The sequence below is a fragment of the Drosophila hydei genome, unplaced genomic scaffold (genome assembly GCF_003285905.1).
Source record: "Drosophila hydei strain 15085-1641.00,03,60 unplaced genomic scaffold, DhydRS2 tig00000413-arrow-arrow-pilon, whole genome shotgun sequence".
NCBI lineage: Eukaryota > Metazoa > Arthropoda > Insecta > Diptera > Drosophilidae > Drosophila > Drosophila hydei.
In genome coordinates this window covers 69554-88022 of record NW_022045725.1, presented here as the reverse complement: position 1 = coordinate 88022, position 18469 = coordinate 69554, and the positions used below count along the sequence as shown (strand labels likewise).

Here is an 18469-nt window from a genome sequence, read left to right as displayed (position 1 = left end):
AATAAATGCTGCCGCTGACTGTCTGTGGCGTCTGTCGCTTAAGGCCAGTCACTTTTTACATAATAAAAAAAAAAAAAACAAAAACACTAGCAAAAAAGGAGAGATGAAATAATGCAAACATCTACATGTGTATATATATGTGTGTGTGTATGCAAAAAGGAAACTATAAACTTGATGCTCATTGGCCGCAGCGTCTGCCAAAGCGCGTGCCAAGCCGCCGGAGCGGCAGGCGACAAAAGACAACACAAGAGGTTCTCGAAATTTTGCCAAATGTGAGCCCACCCGCCGCCACCGCCCTTTGCTTTGCTATTGGAGCCAGCGGCGCGTGTGTTTGCGTTTCGCTTCCGTTACAAATGGCAGCAGCAGCAACCAGCAGACAAACAACAAAACACGCTAAGAAAATGCCCCACACACACACACTCATCCAATGCCAAAATCTTGCATATCACACCGACACTCGTACACACACACATATATATAGAGCACAGCACGCACGTACGCCATGCACTGTGCTCTTTATGCTGTATAGCAACGCTCTCTTTACGCTCTTAGGCTGGCGCTTCTGCTCTGCTCTGCTCTGTTCGGCTCAGCTTAGGTTAGCCGACGTCTCTGCTGGCCGCTACTTCCGTTTGTACGTGCGGCTGCGATGCCGCCAGAGACCGAGCCGAAGTAGCTTGAACATCTGTGCGCGCTGTCGACAACGACGTCGTCGTTGCTGTCAGGCAAACAAAACAGCCGCTGCCTGCCTCTGCCGCTGCTGCTGCTGTCGCTGCTGATGCCAGCTAAAGCCCGTGCGCTTCATTCATTCAATTTTCAGTTCACATCGAACGCGAGAACTGTGCGGACGTGCAAGCGGCAGCGGCAAAGTTCGGCCTAGTAACACAAGTAACGCAACAACAAAAACCACGCGCTCCCCAACTTACACGTTCCGCGCGCTCTCTTTCTCTCACTCTCTATCTTTTACACATTCACGCAACCTCAACAGGCGCCTACAATTACCAAAAAAAACATTTAATTCAAAGAACAAATCAAACAATTAGTAAAAGACTTTTGTGCCTCTCTCTCTTTTGACTTTGTGTGCGTCGCCCTTTTTTAAACCGCGCCCCCTATTTAGCCCTCCAAACTGCACTTGCACTGCCCACCGCCTAAAGAAGCCGCGTGTTCAAAGAAAATATCCAGAAACCAAATAAATAAATAAAACAAAAATACTTAACATAAATAAATAAGAAAAAGGCTGCCAACTTGAATTGTAATTGTCAACACTGTGTGCCTAACTGAACAGTTAATAATATAATATATACAGTTGTTTTTTTTTGTTATTTTTTTAAATTTATTTTTGTTGGGTTCTGTGCCCTCGAATAAATTCAAAAGTCCTGGATTATTTTGAATTTTGATACCAGAGGTAAATACAAACGCTAATGCAAATACAAATGCAAATGCAAATACAAATATAAATACAAATACAAATACAAATGCAAATACAACTAAAAGACAAAGCGTGCGAGTTAATGCAAAATTAACGAAACATAACGGGCCACACACGCACACACATATATACAAACAAAAACAAACAGCAAAAGCAAAGTGAAATCTCACACAGCAACAGCGCAGCGACAGCGACGCAAGCAGCAACATACCAGAGAGCAAACACACGCACGCACACATACACACGCTCCCCTATACAAACGCGTGTTGTAATTGCAAAAAAAGAAAATATATGAGGACGAAAAGAAGTAGGCTACTTCCTATCAAAAGCCAACAATTATAAAAATCAGTGTGTTAAAATTTTACTACGAGAGAACATTCAACATAAAAAACATTCAAAAAAGTGAGAATTTAACACAAGAAAAAAAAAATAAAATCCATTACAAAAATAAACATATGAACGCTTTGCGGTTTACCTTGTGTGCAGTGGGAAGAAGCACCAACAATTGCAACAGCAACTAAGCAAAAAGAAGAAGAGCAGAAGCAGCAGCAGTAGTAGTTCAAAAAGAGAGACTTAAAGAGTCCGAAAGCGAAGCTTTGAATGCGATTCAGACGCACACACTTGCAGTCGCGCACGCACACACACGAGCAGACACATTCACAGGCATCGACACAGACACAGACACAGACACATCGCACAATGACCTTGCCAACCAATACAAATGCAGCGAATGGCAACGGCGGCAATGGCAGCGGCAGCGGCAGCGATGATGATTCGGACATGTTTGGACCGCCGCGTTGTTCACCCCCCATTGGCTATCATCATCATCGGTCGCGCGTGCCAATGATCTCGCCAAAGCTACGTCAGCGCGAGGAGCGCAAACGCATCCTGCAGCTGTGCGCCCACAAGCTTGAGCGCATTAAGGACTCTGAGGCGAATTTGCGCCGCAGCGTGTGCATCAATAACACCTATTGCCGACTTACCGATGAGCTGAGACGTGAGAAGCAAATGCGTTACCTGCAGAATTTGCCAAAGTAAGTACAAGAATGAAAAGCACACATACATACAGACATATGTGTAACTGCATATGTCAATGCAATGTATGTGCATATATATGAATATGTGTCTGATTATAAGCTGTGACAGGGAGCCAGTGCTGCCAGCCAAAAAAAAAAACCAAAAACAAAGAAAATAACTAAAAACAAGTTGGTTGAAAACCAATTAAAACGTATCGACTTGGCAATACCCTTTTTCTTTAAGAAGTGTTAAATTGGAAATGAACAACTACTCCATTTAGTTATACATTAAATATATGTTAGTATTAACTTTTTAAAAAGCTAAATTGGCAACACTGGCTCGCGCTTTAGCCGTTGCCGTTGCCGTAGCCGTAGCCCACGCGTGTTCGTTCACTCGATTGCCCTTTAAAGTTTGTGCGTGAGCGTGTAGCAACCTTCGCAGTTAGCGAAAGGCCAAAGTGCGTGTCTAGGCGACGAAGAGCGCAAGAAATAAGGCGATTACTCAAAATAGTTGAAGTGTGCTAAATATACATATAACAGTTTCTAAATGTGTATGCATATGCATGTATTTCGCTTTCTGCGTTGTTATAATCTGTTTGAAGTGATCATTGGAAATGATGTTGGGTTATAGCAGCTCTTGTTAGTGGCATTTTATTGCCTGCGTGGCAACGCTCTAACAAGTATTTCGTTCAGTTTTGCTTGCTGTGTAACTTGACGCGCTCACAAGGATATTTCCGTCTTTAGGCTGTGGTCAACGCCAACCGCAGCTAGTCGCCGCCGTAGCTTCCTGCAGGCTTACAACAACAGCTATGGTTGCAGGCCACACAATGAGCGTACAGTAAGCTGTCGTTAAAATGAACGATAAATTTACCCAACATACACACAGCCCGATAGACAGACGGAATTTCTATGTTTTCTATGTTTTGTGAAAGCGTGTGTGTGGAGAACGAGGGAGGAGGGGAAAACCAACTTGACTACAATTAGTTCATTATAGCGAACGTGCACAGTATTTCTTTTATTTATTTATTTTTTGTTGCATTCAGGCCAAGCGCAAAGCAAAACGAAGCACAGCAAAGCAAACCAAAGCAGATACTCAAGAGACATTAAACAATAACAACAACAAACAGCAAACAGTTCAAACAGAAACGACACAAAATACAAAACGAAACGAAAAACGGCAGCGCAGAGGAGGCAGCAACTAGAAAAGAGAAAAAAACGCAGTCAGCCAGCAGCAACAGCAGCAGCAGCAGCAGGCGAGCCAACTAAAATTGTCCGACTGTCTGACTGTGTGTCTGTCTGTCTCTTCCGTCTGTCAGTTTGTCTGGCTCTGTAAAGAAGGGCGTGTGTATGCAGCAGCGAGTAAAGATGAGAGGCAATACAACAGCAACAAGAGTATTCTAGTAAAGTATGCTCGACTAACGTGTATACGTATATGTACATATATACATATACATATACGTACGTACATACATACATAGATACATACATACATACATACATACATACATACATACATACATACATACATACATACATACATACATAGATACATAGATACATACATACATACATACATACATAGATACATACATACATACATACATACATACATACATACATACATACATACATACATAGCTTGGGAACGACTTGATTAAACCCTATTAAGGTATTCCAAATGGTTACAGGGTATGAAAAATAAGATACATTTAAGATTCGATAACAATTTGGCATACACATATATCGATAATCGATCGTAATTATCGCATACGCACGATAGTCAATAATCAAGTTATTGCTGTCAATCAGCGAAACAAAAAATTCGTAAAGACAGGAACAGAAAACACAAAAGAAAAGAAAAACGTTTAAAACACAACAAAAACAAAAACAACACGCGCACCCAAATACAGCGGGAAACAACCTTCGCAGATAGCGCGAGCAGCAGCAGCAGCAGCAGTAACAAAAAACCAAAAGAAATCAAAGCAAGCTGTAGAAATACACACACAGTGTCTGTATATGCATTTATATATATATATATATATACATATATGTGTGCGCTAAAAAACGTTGCGCTCGTTGAAATAATCACGTTCCACTTGCAACAAAAAGCAACCATAACAGCAGCAGCAACTGAGAGTAGCGACTGCGATGATAGCAACCAACGTTGCTGTTTTTGTTGTTAGTGCACCTCTAGATTACATACATAGATATATACATACATATGATATATACATACATACTTATATATTATATATATATATATTCACATACATACACACAATACCACAAGCCAAAGCCAGCGCATGCCAACATCAACAACAACAGCACAAAACGCAACCAAAACCTTCAGACTTTGCAAACACACACACACAGACAGCGACATTAGTATGTTCATCTGTGTGTGTGTATGCGTATAATTATTTTTAGCCATGCAGAGTCCAAAGAGTTATTAAAACTTTTAACACACAAAATACAATATTACGAAAGAATTACGGCTAAAAAATAAAAAAGAAAAAATACTGTATTTGATTTGAGCTGATCTTGAAATGCGTTTCAATTATTGAGCGCAATTGGTTATTGCATATGTATTGGTGATCATTAACAGCTATTGCTTTTGTTGCCGCTGCTGCCTTTCTTTTCGTATGCAGTTTTTATGCTCTTTGGCGCTCAGCGCTCTCTCAAGGCAAAGGCTGCATGCCCTGCAGGAATAGATGGCCTGCCTGAAGTGGTTGCTATGTATGTATCTGTGTAAGCCTTGTGTATGTATCCAATGTGTATATTGATAAAAGCTTATCGATATTTCGGAATTTAGACCTACTCAATATACAATGTACATAATTTGAAATTTATAGAAATTTTTGTTTATCTTATTTCCTTAATGTCAAGCAGTTGAGTTTGTTTATTTTTTTTTTGCTGGGCTCGCTGCTGTTGCCTGCCACCACTGGCGTTTGCCGTTAAATAGCCTGGCCTACTGTGCTCTGCGCCAGTATATAGAATAATAGTGTTATTGTTGTTGATTTTTGTGTATTTCTTTTGTTTTGCGCTTGGTCTGAGTTTATGAAGTTGTATTCTTACAACTGGCTTTGCCATTTGCTTTACTGTTAACATTGTTACGTTGTATTTGATATTGCTTTTTGCCTACGTACGCGTGTCAAGATTATGGCGTAGCAACTTCAATTTTCGCTCCTCCCTTTGGATAGCGCGCACCCCAGCAACTGTCATTTATCATCATCTAGTGTGATGGACATAGCGCCGCTTTGGCTTTCTTTTTGCAGTAGTTGTTGGCGCTTCCTCTTTGTTTCACTTGCTTCAGCGCGCCTGCAAGGAGAGAAAACAAATAAAATGCCGTTACTACACACATGCACATAGCCATTTGAAGCTCTTCTTTTTGTTGTTTATTTTTGCGCGCAGCCAAAAACTTAATTCATCGCAATCTCAGTTTTTCCTTTTGGCTTTTGATTCGCTTCTTGGCATAGAGTTGGTCGCTGTCGCTGCTGCTGGCGCGACGTTGACGCCGACGTCTTTGTTGCCGCTGCTGCCGTTTCGTGTGCTGCGTTTCCGTTTTTGCTTCGTTTTGCTTTGTTTGACATGTTTTCTCCAGTGAGACGCTTGCATATGTACATTCATTTGTAAGTATGCCTGTGCATGCATATAGGTATATATGTTTATGCATGTTGTTACATACACACACACACACACATGCATATATGCCTATGCGCTTATTACTTTGAAGTTGCCATGCAGCAGCAGCAATCGATAATTTAATTAAAAGAGAGAAAAAAATAGGCGCTTAATGTATGTTGGAGAAATTTATAAAAGAAAATGACAAAATGTATGTTCGTATGTAAGTACAGTGTATACATGCCTGTTTTGTTGGTTGTCTGCATATGTTCTATGTACTGTGCATGCTTATTTATCTATGTATGTATGTGTGTAATCTAATTTATTGTGCCGCCTGCATAGCGTTCTTAACCTAAAGACAGCACAGTATATTATCGGTTTCAGATAGTTATCGGAACGCGATTTAGTTTTTTCTGTAGTTGTAAAAACGTATTTAAAAACACCAAATGCTTATTCAATTTCTTACCGCATCAGACGCCTCTAAACACACCCCCTTTGCTTTCGCCTTACTACAAACACAACACATTTACACAGGCAAATGCACCCAGCGAGATAGAGAGAGAGGAAGAGAGAGCTAGCGAGAGTGCTAGAGAGGCGCTCGCGCTCCCTCGCTTATGCGTTCGTTCGTTCGCTTGTTCACTTTGCTCTTTGCACATATTTTGTAACCCACCGCCCCATTTTGCGGCGTCGTAATAATTCGCGACTGCGACGACGTTTTTATAGTTTTCTGTTATATTGTCTGTTGTTTCTATTGCTGCTGTCGCTTTGGCTGCTGCTGTTGTTGTTGGGCCTGCTGCGGCGGTTGCTGCTGCTGGTGCTTTTGTTGCGCATCTCATCTATTCGGTAACGATTGCACCACAAGCTGCGATTGCCTACTTTACAAACACTCGCTCACTCACAGATACACTCACGCTTGCATACTCAGAAATCACATGGATGAGAAGGCGTAGGGCGTGTGCCATTTGCATTTGTTTGTCTGGGCGCGCATTTAAAGCATCTAGATTCTAGAACAATTAGATTATACAATTAGAATTGACGAGGGGAGGACGGGCTACTTTTTTTATTTGCTTCTGAGAGTGATATATACGTTGTCATACGTTCATACATACATTTACATATCCATTAACAGTTCGTACATATGTACATAGACGTATGAATGCATACTCAGAACTCCTAGCGTTTTAAGCTTTGTTCAATATTATATACATATGTGTGTATGCATATATAATTAAACGATTATTCACAATCCAATCTTGTGAACATTCTTAAGTATTTGTTTTTAGGTGACGACACGCGCGCGCTCTGCATTTTCACATATTTGTTGCTATTTGTAATTGCTTATCAATATATATACAGACACATGCGCCCATGCATACATATTGACAAATAACGGCTGATAAGTAAAAATGTATAGTGTTGCTGTAAGAGGCAGACTGAGAAAGAGACTAGCAGCGAAATCTACTCAAGGGGCAACCACAGCGAATTCGCTCTTTAAAATCACTTTAAATTCAATTTGCATGGCCAGCATATCACACGAAGCGAAACGGAGCAACAAACAGTAAAGTGTGTGGTAGTGTGGTGGAGGGGAAGTATTATGTGTGTACGTATGTATGTGAATATACATGTGTGTGAGTGCGACTGGGTTAGGTTGTTGGGCTAAGCTTGTATCGGATTGGGTGTGGGGTGTTCGTTCTGTTCTCGCCCTACTCTTTAAATGAAGTTGTCTGTGACATACGCCGCCTCCTGCGGCTCGAAGCGACCCCTGCAGCGCACGAACGAATGTGCGTCGTCCTACATTTGCGACTTTGCGCCCCTCTACCGTTATAACGTCATTTGCCTTCGCTTCCATTTCTACATACGTTGTCGACGCGCTGTTCCTCGTTTTTTCTTTTTCTTTTTGCACTTGTTCGATTGTGTGACATTTTTTATTTAACATTTTTAGACTGCGTTGCTTGCCATCGCTAGCCGTCGCTTGCTCCACTTGTGCATTTCATATACCCTGTACTCATTAAAAATGTGTATAATTAAGTTGTGCAAGTGTATGTATGGGGCAGGCACAGGCAGATGGAGACGTTTATAAAAGTACATATGTATGTGTGTATATGCCTACATATGTATGTCGTTATATTTATGTATATCAAGAGCTTTTTATAAAGAAAAGGCATAACTTAAGCATCGATGGGGTATATGCTAGTCAAGTATAAACGAGAACGTTATTTGTAAGGATCGCATCAAGGCAAATGATAGATAATTTGTAAATACACGAGTTAATAGCCTTGAACTCGAAATCATAATCAAAGAAACAGAACGCACAAAGTGTGGGAGGCGCTGCGAAGGCCAAAGAAGGCGGGGCCAACAGGCACACGCCACGCCGCGCCACGCAGGTGAAGCGCTTAATATGCCCCAATTTTCCTATGAATTGTGTGCTTGTATATGTGTATAGTATTGTCTCCCTACCAAACGCTCGAATACATAAGAGACAGCGGCATATTTCGCCACAGACCATCGAGAAAACGTGCGCAAAACGAAAACACAGATAAGACAAAACAAAGAAAAAAAGAAGCTAACAAGTAGTAAGCAAAGCTTCACTTGCCCCCTCTCCCTGTTTCGTCGAGTCAGTTTGCTATTGAAGCAGAGTGGACAATACCGTTTGCTTATCGGTCGCATGCCATGCAAACGCACACAGTCGTACACACGCGCGCATACTTGAGTTCGTATGTACACATACACACACACACACAGACTCGCTTACAAGTGATTGAGCGCGCGCGCTCTCACTCTTACACACTGTCAATATGTGGCCGTTGCTTTTGTAGCTACTCAATGTCAACGCGATGGCATCCCAAAAACATTGATAAAAGCTTTATTACTATTAATTGCTGTCAGAAGAACTCGAAAGCGCAATCGAGTGTAAGCTCAAGCCAAGCGCTTTGATGTCGTCATACTGAAGTGAAAAGCAGAGCTTTGTGCGATCCGCTTGCCAAGTGTAATTTTGATTGCTTTGATTTATTCAAAATTTAAAGCTTCTTTTGGAAGCTGAAAAGCAATGCGGCTGAGGATAAGGGGTAGCACTCGCTCTACCTCTCACACTTGCCTTCTCTCTGGCTCTCTCTTGCAGATGAATATTTTATGTAATATGATGGATAAAGCACTTGAGCATGACAGCAGAGCATAAAACGTTCCGAACCCCCCTCCCCCCGCAAACTTTTTGCTGTTGGCAACTTTTATTTTGGGGTCACTTGTGCAATGAATGCTGGCGCTGGCGCTAGAGCCAGCGCTGCAGTCGTCGCATTCGCCGCTGCGGCTGCATTTAACATGCTTTGGCTGCGCCCTCTGCGCCGTGCTCTGCGCTCTGCTTTTGGCAACTTATTTTTGGTCAGTGAGTTGCTGCTTTTTGCTGCTTACCCTTTTGCCTGCTGCTTCGCTGTCGTTGCTCCCATTTCGTGTGTGCGACGCGCCCCTACCTTCGCCTCTTGGCCCAAGCAACATTTCAAGTTAACGGTGCTGCGAGCAACACATTCAACAGGCAATAATAGCAACAACAACTAAACTAATATACTTTTTTTTCGACTGATGTACTTCCTAACCCCACGCTCTCTTTGACTCTGTGTTACGTTGCGCCGTTATTGTTGTTGTACGCTTTCTGGTTTTGGTTTCTATAAAGCTCTGGAGCGCGCGATTTGTTAACGCTGCTTCTTTAGCGTTTCGTTGTTTTCATATTGTGTTTTAATACCCTTGAAAAATTGGTGTGAAGAGTGTGTAGCGGCGTGGACTATTGTTAGAGCAAAGTCAGTCTTAGTGGGGTATATATAAATACATAATGAAACATGATTATATGTATATATGGAATATATTTTTACTATATATATAAAAATATACATGTGTATACATATGTATTTGAATTAACTTGCTATTGTATAGGGTATTTTTGAGTGGTTCATTTTGTTTTCATACGGATTCCTACGTACTTTCGCTTTCATTTTTTTTCGCGCGCGCCTGCACCTCTGCGCCTATCCGCGCTTACACTCTCCTTCTCTCTCCCTCTCTACCATGCACCTTGCCCATGCCATTCTTGTCCGTTATTGAGTGCGTGTGTATGTGTGTGTGCTTGTATTTGTGTTTGTTGCTCTTTTCTGCTTTAATAGTGAGCATTGACATGCTCAGCTGCGCATTTTAATGCGTCGCTGTCGTTGTCCCACTCTGCTGCTGCTTCTTCTTCTTCGTTTTTTTGATGGCTTTGTCTTCTACCTTTGCTGCCTTAATTCACATTTGTATTTGTTGCTGTTGTTGTTGCTGCTGCTTTTTCAAACGCTTTGGCATATTGGCTAAACTACGCTCGTAAGGTGGGCCGTTGGTTAGGGGCGGCGCAGAGGGGCGTGTCGGTCGTTCGGTCGGTCTGTCGCTTGCTTTTATTGAAAGAGAAATTAGCTGAAATTTACTTCGCCGTTGGTCGCCAGCCGCCAGCTTTTGCGTTTGCGTTAGCCCGTTTTAACTGGCTCCAAGCGGCGCACAGTTGGCCCAGTTAATTAATGTGCGACCCACGGACCAGCATACTGGCCTGCAAAACTGACATCGATAATACACGCTGACACTTTTGCCTCGATTCCAGTTTTGGGGTGGGGTGCTGTTGGGACGGTTTATGGATGCGGCGCGTGTAGAACATGGAGTCGGATGGGGGAGCTCCTTAATGTTTGGGCGTTGCGAGAACTTTTGAAATTAACAAATGATGAGTCATTTCATATGATAACAGCCAATGTTTGCATCAGAACTATCGATAACATTTTTGAAACGCACTAAACGCTGTGTCATAGGTAAATAACGGTGATTCCGGGCATTAGATAATGCTGTATAGATAAATACATAATCTTAAGGTATATAAAAATTATCGATAATATCGGTAGTTATATATTGATACAATTTAATGCTAATTAAAGTTATCGATGATTGTTATCGTTTACGTAATACACACACACACACACACACACACACACACACACACACACACACACACACACACACACACACACACACACACACACACACACACACACACACACACACACACACACACGCACGCACGCACACACGCACACACGCGTCTGTGCTCGTCTGATTGTCGCACAGGTTTTTCTCGTATTTACCTTTTATACCGTTTTGCCAATGTCTTTTCACAAAAACTCAACTAACTTTCCCTTACCACTTTCTCTCTCTCTCTCTCCCTCTCTGACTTATAGAACCGATAACAACAGCATGGAATTGGCGCGTGAGAATATATTCCAGCCTAACATGGACGATGCCAAGCCAATTAACCACAACAACAACAGCGGCAGCACAAACAACAACAACAAGCCTTATGGAGATGTCAACGGCGCACGCACCATTTGCTCCATTGAGAATCATCAGTCGCCGCAGCTGCTGCGTCACGGTGCCACGCCCCTAGCAGCTAACAGCAGCTCAATATCCTCTTCCAGCTCCAGCACCTCCCCCTCATCCTCGTCGTCGTCCTCCATTGTGGCCGCCGCTGCTGTGGCGGCACGCAAGCGCCATCTATCGAATAGCAATCTGGTCAACGATCTGGAGATACTCGACCGAGAGCTGAGCGCCATCAATGCGCCGATGCCATTGATCGATCCGGAGATAACGCAGGGCGCCGAACAGCTGGAGCGTGCAGCACTGTCCGCCTCGCGGAAGCGTTTGCGCAGCAACAGCGAGGATGAGAGCGATCGGCTGGTGCGTGAGGCGCTCTCACAGTTCTATATACCGCCGCAGCGACTCATCTCGGCCATTGAGGATTGCCCCTTGGATGTTGTGGGGCTCGGCGCCGGCGCCGGGGCCGGCATCGGCAGCAACAACGACCAAAGCATCGGCGGCAACCATCACAAACGTGTCAAACTGACCAACGGCAGCTGCAGCGGCGGCGGCGCAGCTGATCACCTGGAGCTGGTTAACTTCGATATGAACCAGAATCAAAAGGACTTCGAGGTCATAATGGATGCACTGCGTCTCGGCACGCCGACACAGCCGAGCAGCGGCAGCGACTCGTGCGGCCAGGCGGCCATGATGAGCGAGTCGGCGAGCGTGTTTCATAATCTGGTTGTCACCTCGCTGGAGACATGAAAGTATCAGTAAGGGATGCTGGCAGGTGGACAGGCAGACAACCCTAAAACAACCGACAACCAACAAACAAAAGCAACTGCAAAAATAACAGCAGCAGCAGCAACAGCAGCAGCAGCAGCAGCAAAAAACAAACATTTACAATTACACAAGACAAAGAGCAAAGAGTTTTTAGGCTTAGAATTTAGCGCTAATTATAAATTAAGACTTAGACTTAGGCACTAAGCTAACGACTAAGCCCAATTTACAGTTAGGCAGGGTTAGAGTCTAGGGATGGGTAATAATTGATATCTGAATATTTTTTGCTCGATTTTCCTTTTGTGGTTTCGTTAGGGCAGCTGCAAGTAGGTGCTTGTTGCATGCCTCAGTCTCGCCTTGGCACATACACAAAATAGAGAGAAAGAGAAAAGACAAGAAGAAAGCAAATAATTGTCTCGCAATTTGTACAAAACTTTTGTTTCAATAACATTTTGTGTCTTCTCGAATAACGGAAACACAAAAATTTCTAACAAAAATCAAAGAATTTGTAGTCAAAAAAAAAAAAAAAAGAAAAATACAACAAAAATACAACAAAAATTTGTATATCAAATCTTTAAGTAGCCGAGTGATATATATATATATATATACATATATATATGACGGTAAAAAAGCAAAGGTAAAATATAGAGAGAAGGAGCAAGAGAGTCATCGACTAATCGAAAGCTCTAGGCTAGGGTAAGGCGTCAGTTTTTTTTTTTTGTATTTTTTCAAATATCCTAAAAAAAGACGAAAAAATACAAAAAATTCCCTAAGTACAATTGTGCCAGCTCCTACAAAATAGGGCTAACAAAAAAGAGAAAAAGAAATAGAAGGTGAAAAACACTTGAGCATTACGATGCGATCCAAAGGCTCAGATCACATTCCAGCAAAAAAAAACTGAAACAAAAAAAAAAACAATAATTGTAATAATGATAATAATACTCGCCTGAGCCTTAAATCAAATCATGCATGAATTTCAAGTTCCGCCCAAACGGTTCCACAAAGGCACAATCCCACTTCTGTTTCACTTTAACAAAATAAAAATATATATAAAAAAAACTAGTTCCTGCCGCTTTACCCAGGCAACAATTTTCATATAGTTTATTTTTACTGCGCTTTGTTTAAAAACAAAACAAAAAAAAAATTAAAATAAATCAACTATATACAAATTCCGTTCTCCTAGTCACAGTAAAAGTTAAAAATTAAAAGAAAAAACAAAACGAAGAGAATGGGAAAACTAAAATATATATTGCTACAGTCTTATGTGCCCGCCCCTACAGGCCTGCCTCACTCCACAAAGTATTAAAAAACTAAACATAGAATACCAAAATTATATTTCCAATTAAATTTAAACTAAACCAAAATTCTAATTGGCCAGTGATTAAAAAATAGCAAAAATAATTAACTGAGATCTGGTCACACTGTTCGTTCTCTTGTTTTGGTTCTGGCTGTTGGCGGTGGGCGAGCTTAGCGTGTGGCTAACGGTTTCATTTATTTTTTTGTATTATTTTTGATTTTTTGATAATTTGCCACATTTCCTTGTGTTCAAAAGAGAGCAAGAAAAACAAGAACAAAAGAACAACAAAAGCAAAAGCAAAACTCTATGCACAACAAACAAGAAAATGTAATGAAAAAGTTGAAACTTGGATTATTAAATAGCAATTTAAAGATATATACACAAAAAAAAGTGCAATTAGAATTTTTTAAAATATTGACGCAACAAAGCAACAAACAAAACAAACAAACCAACAAAAGTGCATTCAAAACAAGCAAGAGAATTATAAGTATTGTAACATTTTTTAAACAGCAATTGGGCAAAAACAACAACAAACAACAAACAAACAAAAAAAATAACAACAAAAAGAATCAATTTTTTTCTTCGAAAAATAAAAATGGCTGTGATAGAAATTTAAGTTTTTTGCTTAAGAGTTAAACGAAAATAAGAATGAAAACAAAAAAGCAAAAAAATACACATACACAAAACATATGATCCATGTGCATAACACGCACACATACACACACACATATATATATATATATTGTAGACCTATATGCATGTGTATTGCATATATTTATGAATATTAAGGAAGAGCATTTAGTATTAGTGGTGCGTTTTCGAAGAGTTGCCTTTGTGAGCGGCTCAGCATTTGTCTGAGCGCCAGCTTAAGAGAGAGCGAGCAAGCGACTTACGTCTTAGCTCTCTTAAGCTCTTGCATTTTGCAACTTTCGCTCGCAGCTTTCATTGATTTTATTACGCATTTTCTCTCGTACAACGTAAGCTTTCGTTTCTCTTTTTCCCGTATCTTTTTTTTAAATAATTTTTTGTTGCAGCGCCAAAAAAGAAAAAAAATTAAAAAGAAAAGAATTATTGAAAAAAAACAGCAAAAAAATTGTTGCAATTACCAAGTTAATATTAATATGTAATTAATTATATTGTTTAATTACTTTGGCGGCGCGTCGTTCCAAAGAATGCGGCGGCAACTCCAGCAGCCCATTTGCTAGACCTAGTTATATACATCTAAAATAAAATATTACACACACACACATATACATATATATATATATATATATATATGTATGTATATGTATATGTATAAATTAATATGTTGCTGGTCCAGCGATGAACTAGGCGTCGGTGGCAGGTCCAGCGTTGATCGGGTATTTATAGTCTTAATCAATAAGTTGCTGGTCCAGCGATGAGCTAGGCGTCGGTGGCAGGTCCAGCGTTGGTCGGGTAATTATAATCTTCTTATGATGATTATGTTGGAGGGTTTGACTTCACCCCCTTTTCTATTAACTGGCCTTGTGGCTCAGCAATGATCAGAAATATAACAATTTGATTACGGCGGTGTGCCGGAGTAGTGCGGGTTTATTCTTCAAACTTCAATGCAAAACTGATTTTTAGCTACATAGAATATTTCACTTAAGCTAAGCCAAAACTCGCATCACACCACAATGTCATGGTCGGCAAGCCGACTCAGCAATCTTAGGCAATAACGGAAACTCTTGCAGTAAACAAAAGTATCTGGTTACCGCCGCTGACCATTGCAGTTATAGCGCGCTGATACAAAGTATGCAGTGTCGCAATTGCGAGGGCTGTTTCTTAACTTACGAAACACGCGATAGCGAGGGTTGATTATAAACTTATGAAATACCCTATATTAAATGTTATGTGTTAACTACTCCCCCTTCAAGTGTAAGGCCGCCCTCGGCCGACCCAATTCCGGCGACGACTTCTCGTAATTGCTTCGCAGACTTCCTTGCGTCGATGAACCGCCAAAGGGTGAGGCCAATGTAGATTAAAGCACAGCATATAGCTCCAATGATGAATGCCACACGATAAGCTTGATCAGTTCCGGCGTCTTTCTTGAATTGCTGTATCTCCTCCAAATTACGTTCATTTAAACGATGAAGATAAGGGAGGCTGAGGACATCTTGGCTGGCAGTGATGTTCAGCAAGGGAGAGTTGGCAATGCCCGGGACTCTATTGCGTACGTTGTTGTGGTTGTAAAACAGAGTCCCGTTGATCGCGACTCGGTCCCCGAACGTAATGAGATGCGTGCCGTGTACTTGGATTTCAGTGCCGTTATCCACCTGGATCCTTGCGAACCCGTCGTTAAGAATGATGATTCCATCATCTACGTGGGTGATTATTTCCAGGTTGCTCGGCTGGATTTCACAGTGTGCCGTGCCACCTGCATGGAGCTCTTTGGCACATGAACTCTCTAATGCCAGACGACAAAAGGTGGCTCCAGGTGAAGCGGTGCAACTCTGCAGTGTGTGGGTTTTTCCATCGCATTCGGCTATGACGTTGTCAGGCAATCGCAATATGAAATTCTTGTGAATGACAGGATAAATCGTAATTTTTCTGCAAGCTTGTTTAATCTTTGGGAATTTAATTATAAAATGTATAGTGTTAGTGGATTGAAGGACTTTTACGGACGCAACGGACATAAGATCTCCTATGGGAGTGTTGGTGGGTTCCTCTAGCCAAATTGATTTCAAATCTGAGTGGTCCAAAATGTTTGGGCTAACAATGTTAGCCTTTGCAAGAGTAATAGCAAGCATTAAATTTTGCAACTCCATTACCAGCATTCTATTTCTAGACAATAGTGTCTCGAATAAATGGCTAGTGTCAACTTGTGAGTTTTTGGCTATCTTGAGAATCTTATTGACAGTGAATGTCAACTGGTTAAGCTGGTCTTGAACTCTAGTGTTTATTTCTATCTGTCTATTGTTGGCATTTACTAGCTGCCTTTCAGTAAATCTAGTCTGCTCTAAATCCCTGGCATCAGGTGTACCCGCCACAACCTTCAGTATGGACCCTAGGAAATCTAAACTTCTGGCGACTCTATGATGCGTGCCTAACGCCTCCAATAGGTCTTGTAGATGTACCGTGTCCACACTCAGAAGTTTTTTCATGTGGGATAGCGGGAACATGTCAATTAATTTGACCGTTTCTTCCACAATTCGCACGTATTCTGAGAGGTTTGCCGAGTGCCTAACGTAGGCGTATTCTTCCCATATCAAGATTTCGCCGTCGATGATGGGAATGTACTTGGCACGCGAGTAGTCGGTGACATGTGCCGAAGCCACTGATAAGAAAAGGAGTACTATGGATCCCAACCTGTGAAATAAGGTTGTTTCCTTTCTTTTTAGCAACCTTTTTTTTTTTAAAAGGTTTGCCCACCACCAAAAATAAAAACTATGCCAAGTGGCTAAAAGTAAATTGAAAAACTATATCTAACTTATACAAGTTTGCCTAGTGGCTTAAAAATAAAAAAAAACAAGAGTCATCTTAGGTTGTCCTTGTGGACCACCCTCCCTCTAATGAGGACCTCGGTCCCCAGGTCTGCATCCACGGCCTTCTCATCACATAAAGGTGTGAGTTTGTTTCCGAGTCGTCGGTTGGACTTGACCAAAACTTTGTCACCAACGTCAAAGACCCTATTCTGCCGATTTGCGTTCTCCCTAGCTCTAAGCGTCATCTGAGCGTTTCTGATCTTTTCTTGTATTTTCTCTTGTGGCTCATCTGGTTGAGCCTGAACCACATCAACTGGTCTCTGGTCGATGACCGAATGGATCGACTTATTGTACTCAGTTGTAGCCAGTAAAATGACTTCTACCGTGTCACTTATGCCCTTATCGATCTTTAGGCATCTGGCTAGCTCCAAGAGAGTGCTGTGAAAGCGCTCAACCTGTCCATTCGAGATGCTATGCAATGGTGGTGCATTTGAAATGCTGACCCCATAGTTGTTTGCGAGCATAGTCACGATGGTCTCTGAGTTCAATGACGGTTCATTGTCACAGTAGATGGATCTGGCTTTTGGATAAAAATTCATCAGCTGCATTAACGCTGGCTTCAGATCCACGATGGTTCTTGAAGGGACCGGTTGGACAATAGCAAACTTAGAGAACTTGTCGATGCAAGTGAGAAAGTATTTCCTGTCAGTGGAGAAAATGTCTATGTGTAACATCTCTCCTACATGTGAGGGTATCGGAGTTTCCCCAATCTCTTGTTTTTTGGGGTGTCTATCGTATTTAGCCCTAGCACATGTTTTGCAATTTAGTACTATCTCATTGGCTATTTTTGCCATCTTTGGAAAGTAGTACTCCGAGAGTACCTGCTTAATATTCTCTTGTGCAGCCCTATGGGCCCTATTATGTTCGGCCGTGAGAATTTCCCTTCTTTCTCCAACTGCCAATACGTCCACTACGCGATTTTTGCAGTGCCAGAACTTTGTGGCCGGGTATCTTCGAACCAATGTATCTTGTATCATTGCAAGCGTGTGTAAATTACAGTGGAGAGCATTCACGCATTTGGGTGAAACTACATCTTCGAGCTCGTCTAGCAGCGATTCGACGCAAGTATAGTTGACCAAGTGGCGTTTCTTATTTCCAAAAAGAATAAAACTTCGTTTTAAGGGGAAACGCGCCTCTTCTATAACTATTTGGTTTTGAAAACAGTTCAAGGGCTTATCTGTTGTCTCGATGGTGTTGGTAAGTGATACCTCACTGTGGATCGTTGCTGCGCAGGACTCAATCTCTTGTTCATTTACAGCGTTGAGCTGTTGTCTTGACAAGGCATCCGCAACCAGATTGTCCTTGCCAGGTTTATAGAAGATACGTGCATTAGACTCGTCAATGCGCGCTTTCCACCTTTTGATCTTCGCATTTGGATTGGATTCCGAAACTGCGAAGGTCAAGGGTTGATGGTCAGTGAAGACATTAATGTCTTTCACCCCATACAAATAGTGCCTTAACTTGGCAAGTG

General features: G+C 41.6%; 1 protein-coding gene across 1 annotated transcript; it reads left to right on the top strand.

Annotated features, from left to right (window-relative positions):
- The first annotated feature begins 1337 nt into the window (after nucleotides 1-1337).
- Nucleotides 1338-12700, top strand: LOC111596751 (kinesin-related protein 12). Its single transcript, XM_023311083.2, has 2 exons — nucleotides 1338-2460; nucleotides 11298-12700. Exons 1-2 carry the CDS (start codon nucleotides 2027-2029, stop codon nucleotides 12178-12180), a joined length of 1317 nt encoding a protein of 438 aa, XP_023166851.2. The 5' UTR covers nucleotides 1338-2026; the 3' UTR covers nucleotides 12181-12700.
- Nucleotides 12701-18469: the final 5769 nt, after the last annotated feature.

What these genes read in the sequence shown, in the direction of transcription:
- LOC111596751 (XM_023311083.2), top strand. Translation starts at nt 2,027, where the DNA reads ATGCGATTCAGACGCACACACTTGCAGTCGCGCACGCACACACACGAG. An exon ending in TACCTGCAGAATTTGCCAAA is followed by an intron (nt 2,461 to 11,297) that starts GTAAGTACAAGA and finishes TCTGACTTATAG; the next exon opens with AACCGATAACAACAGCATGG.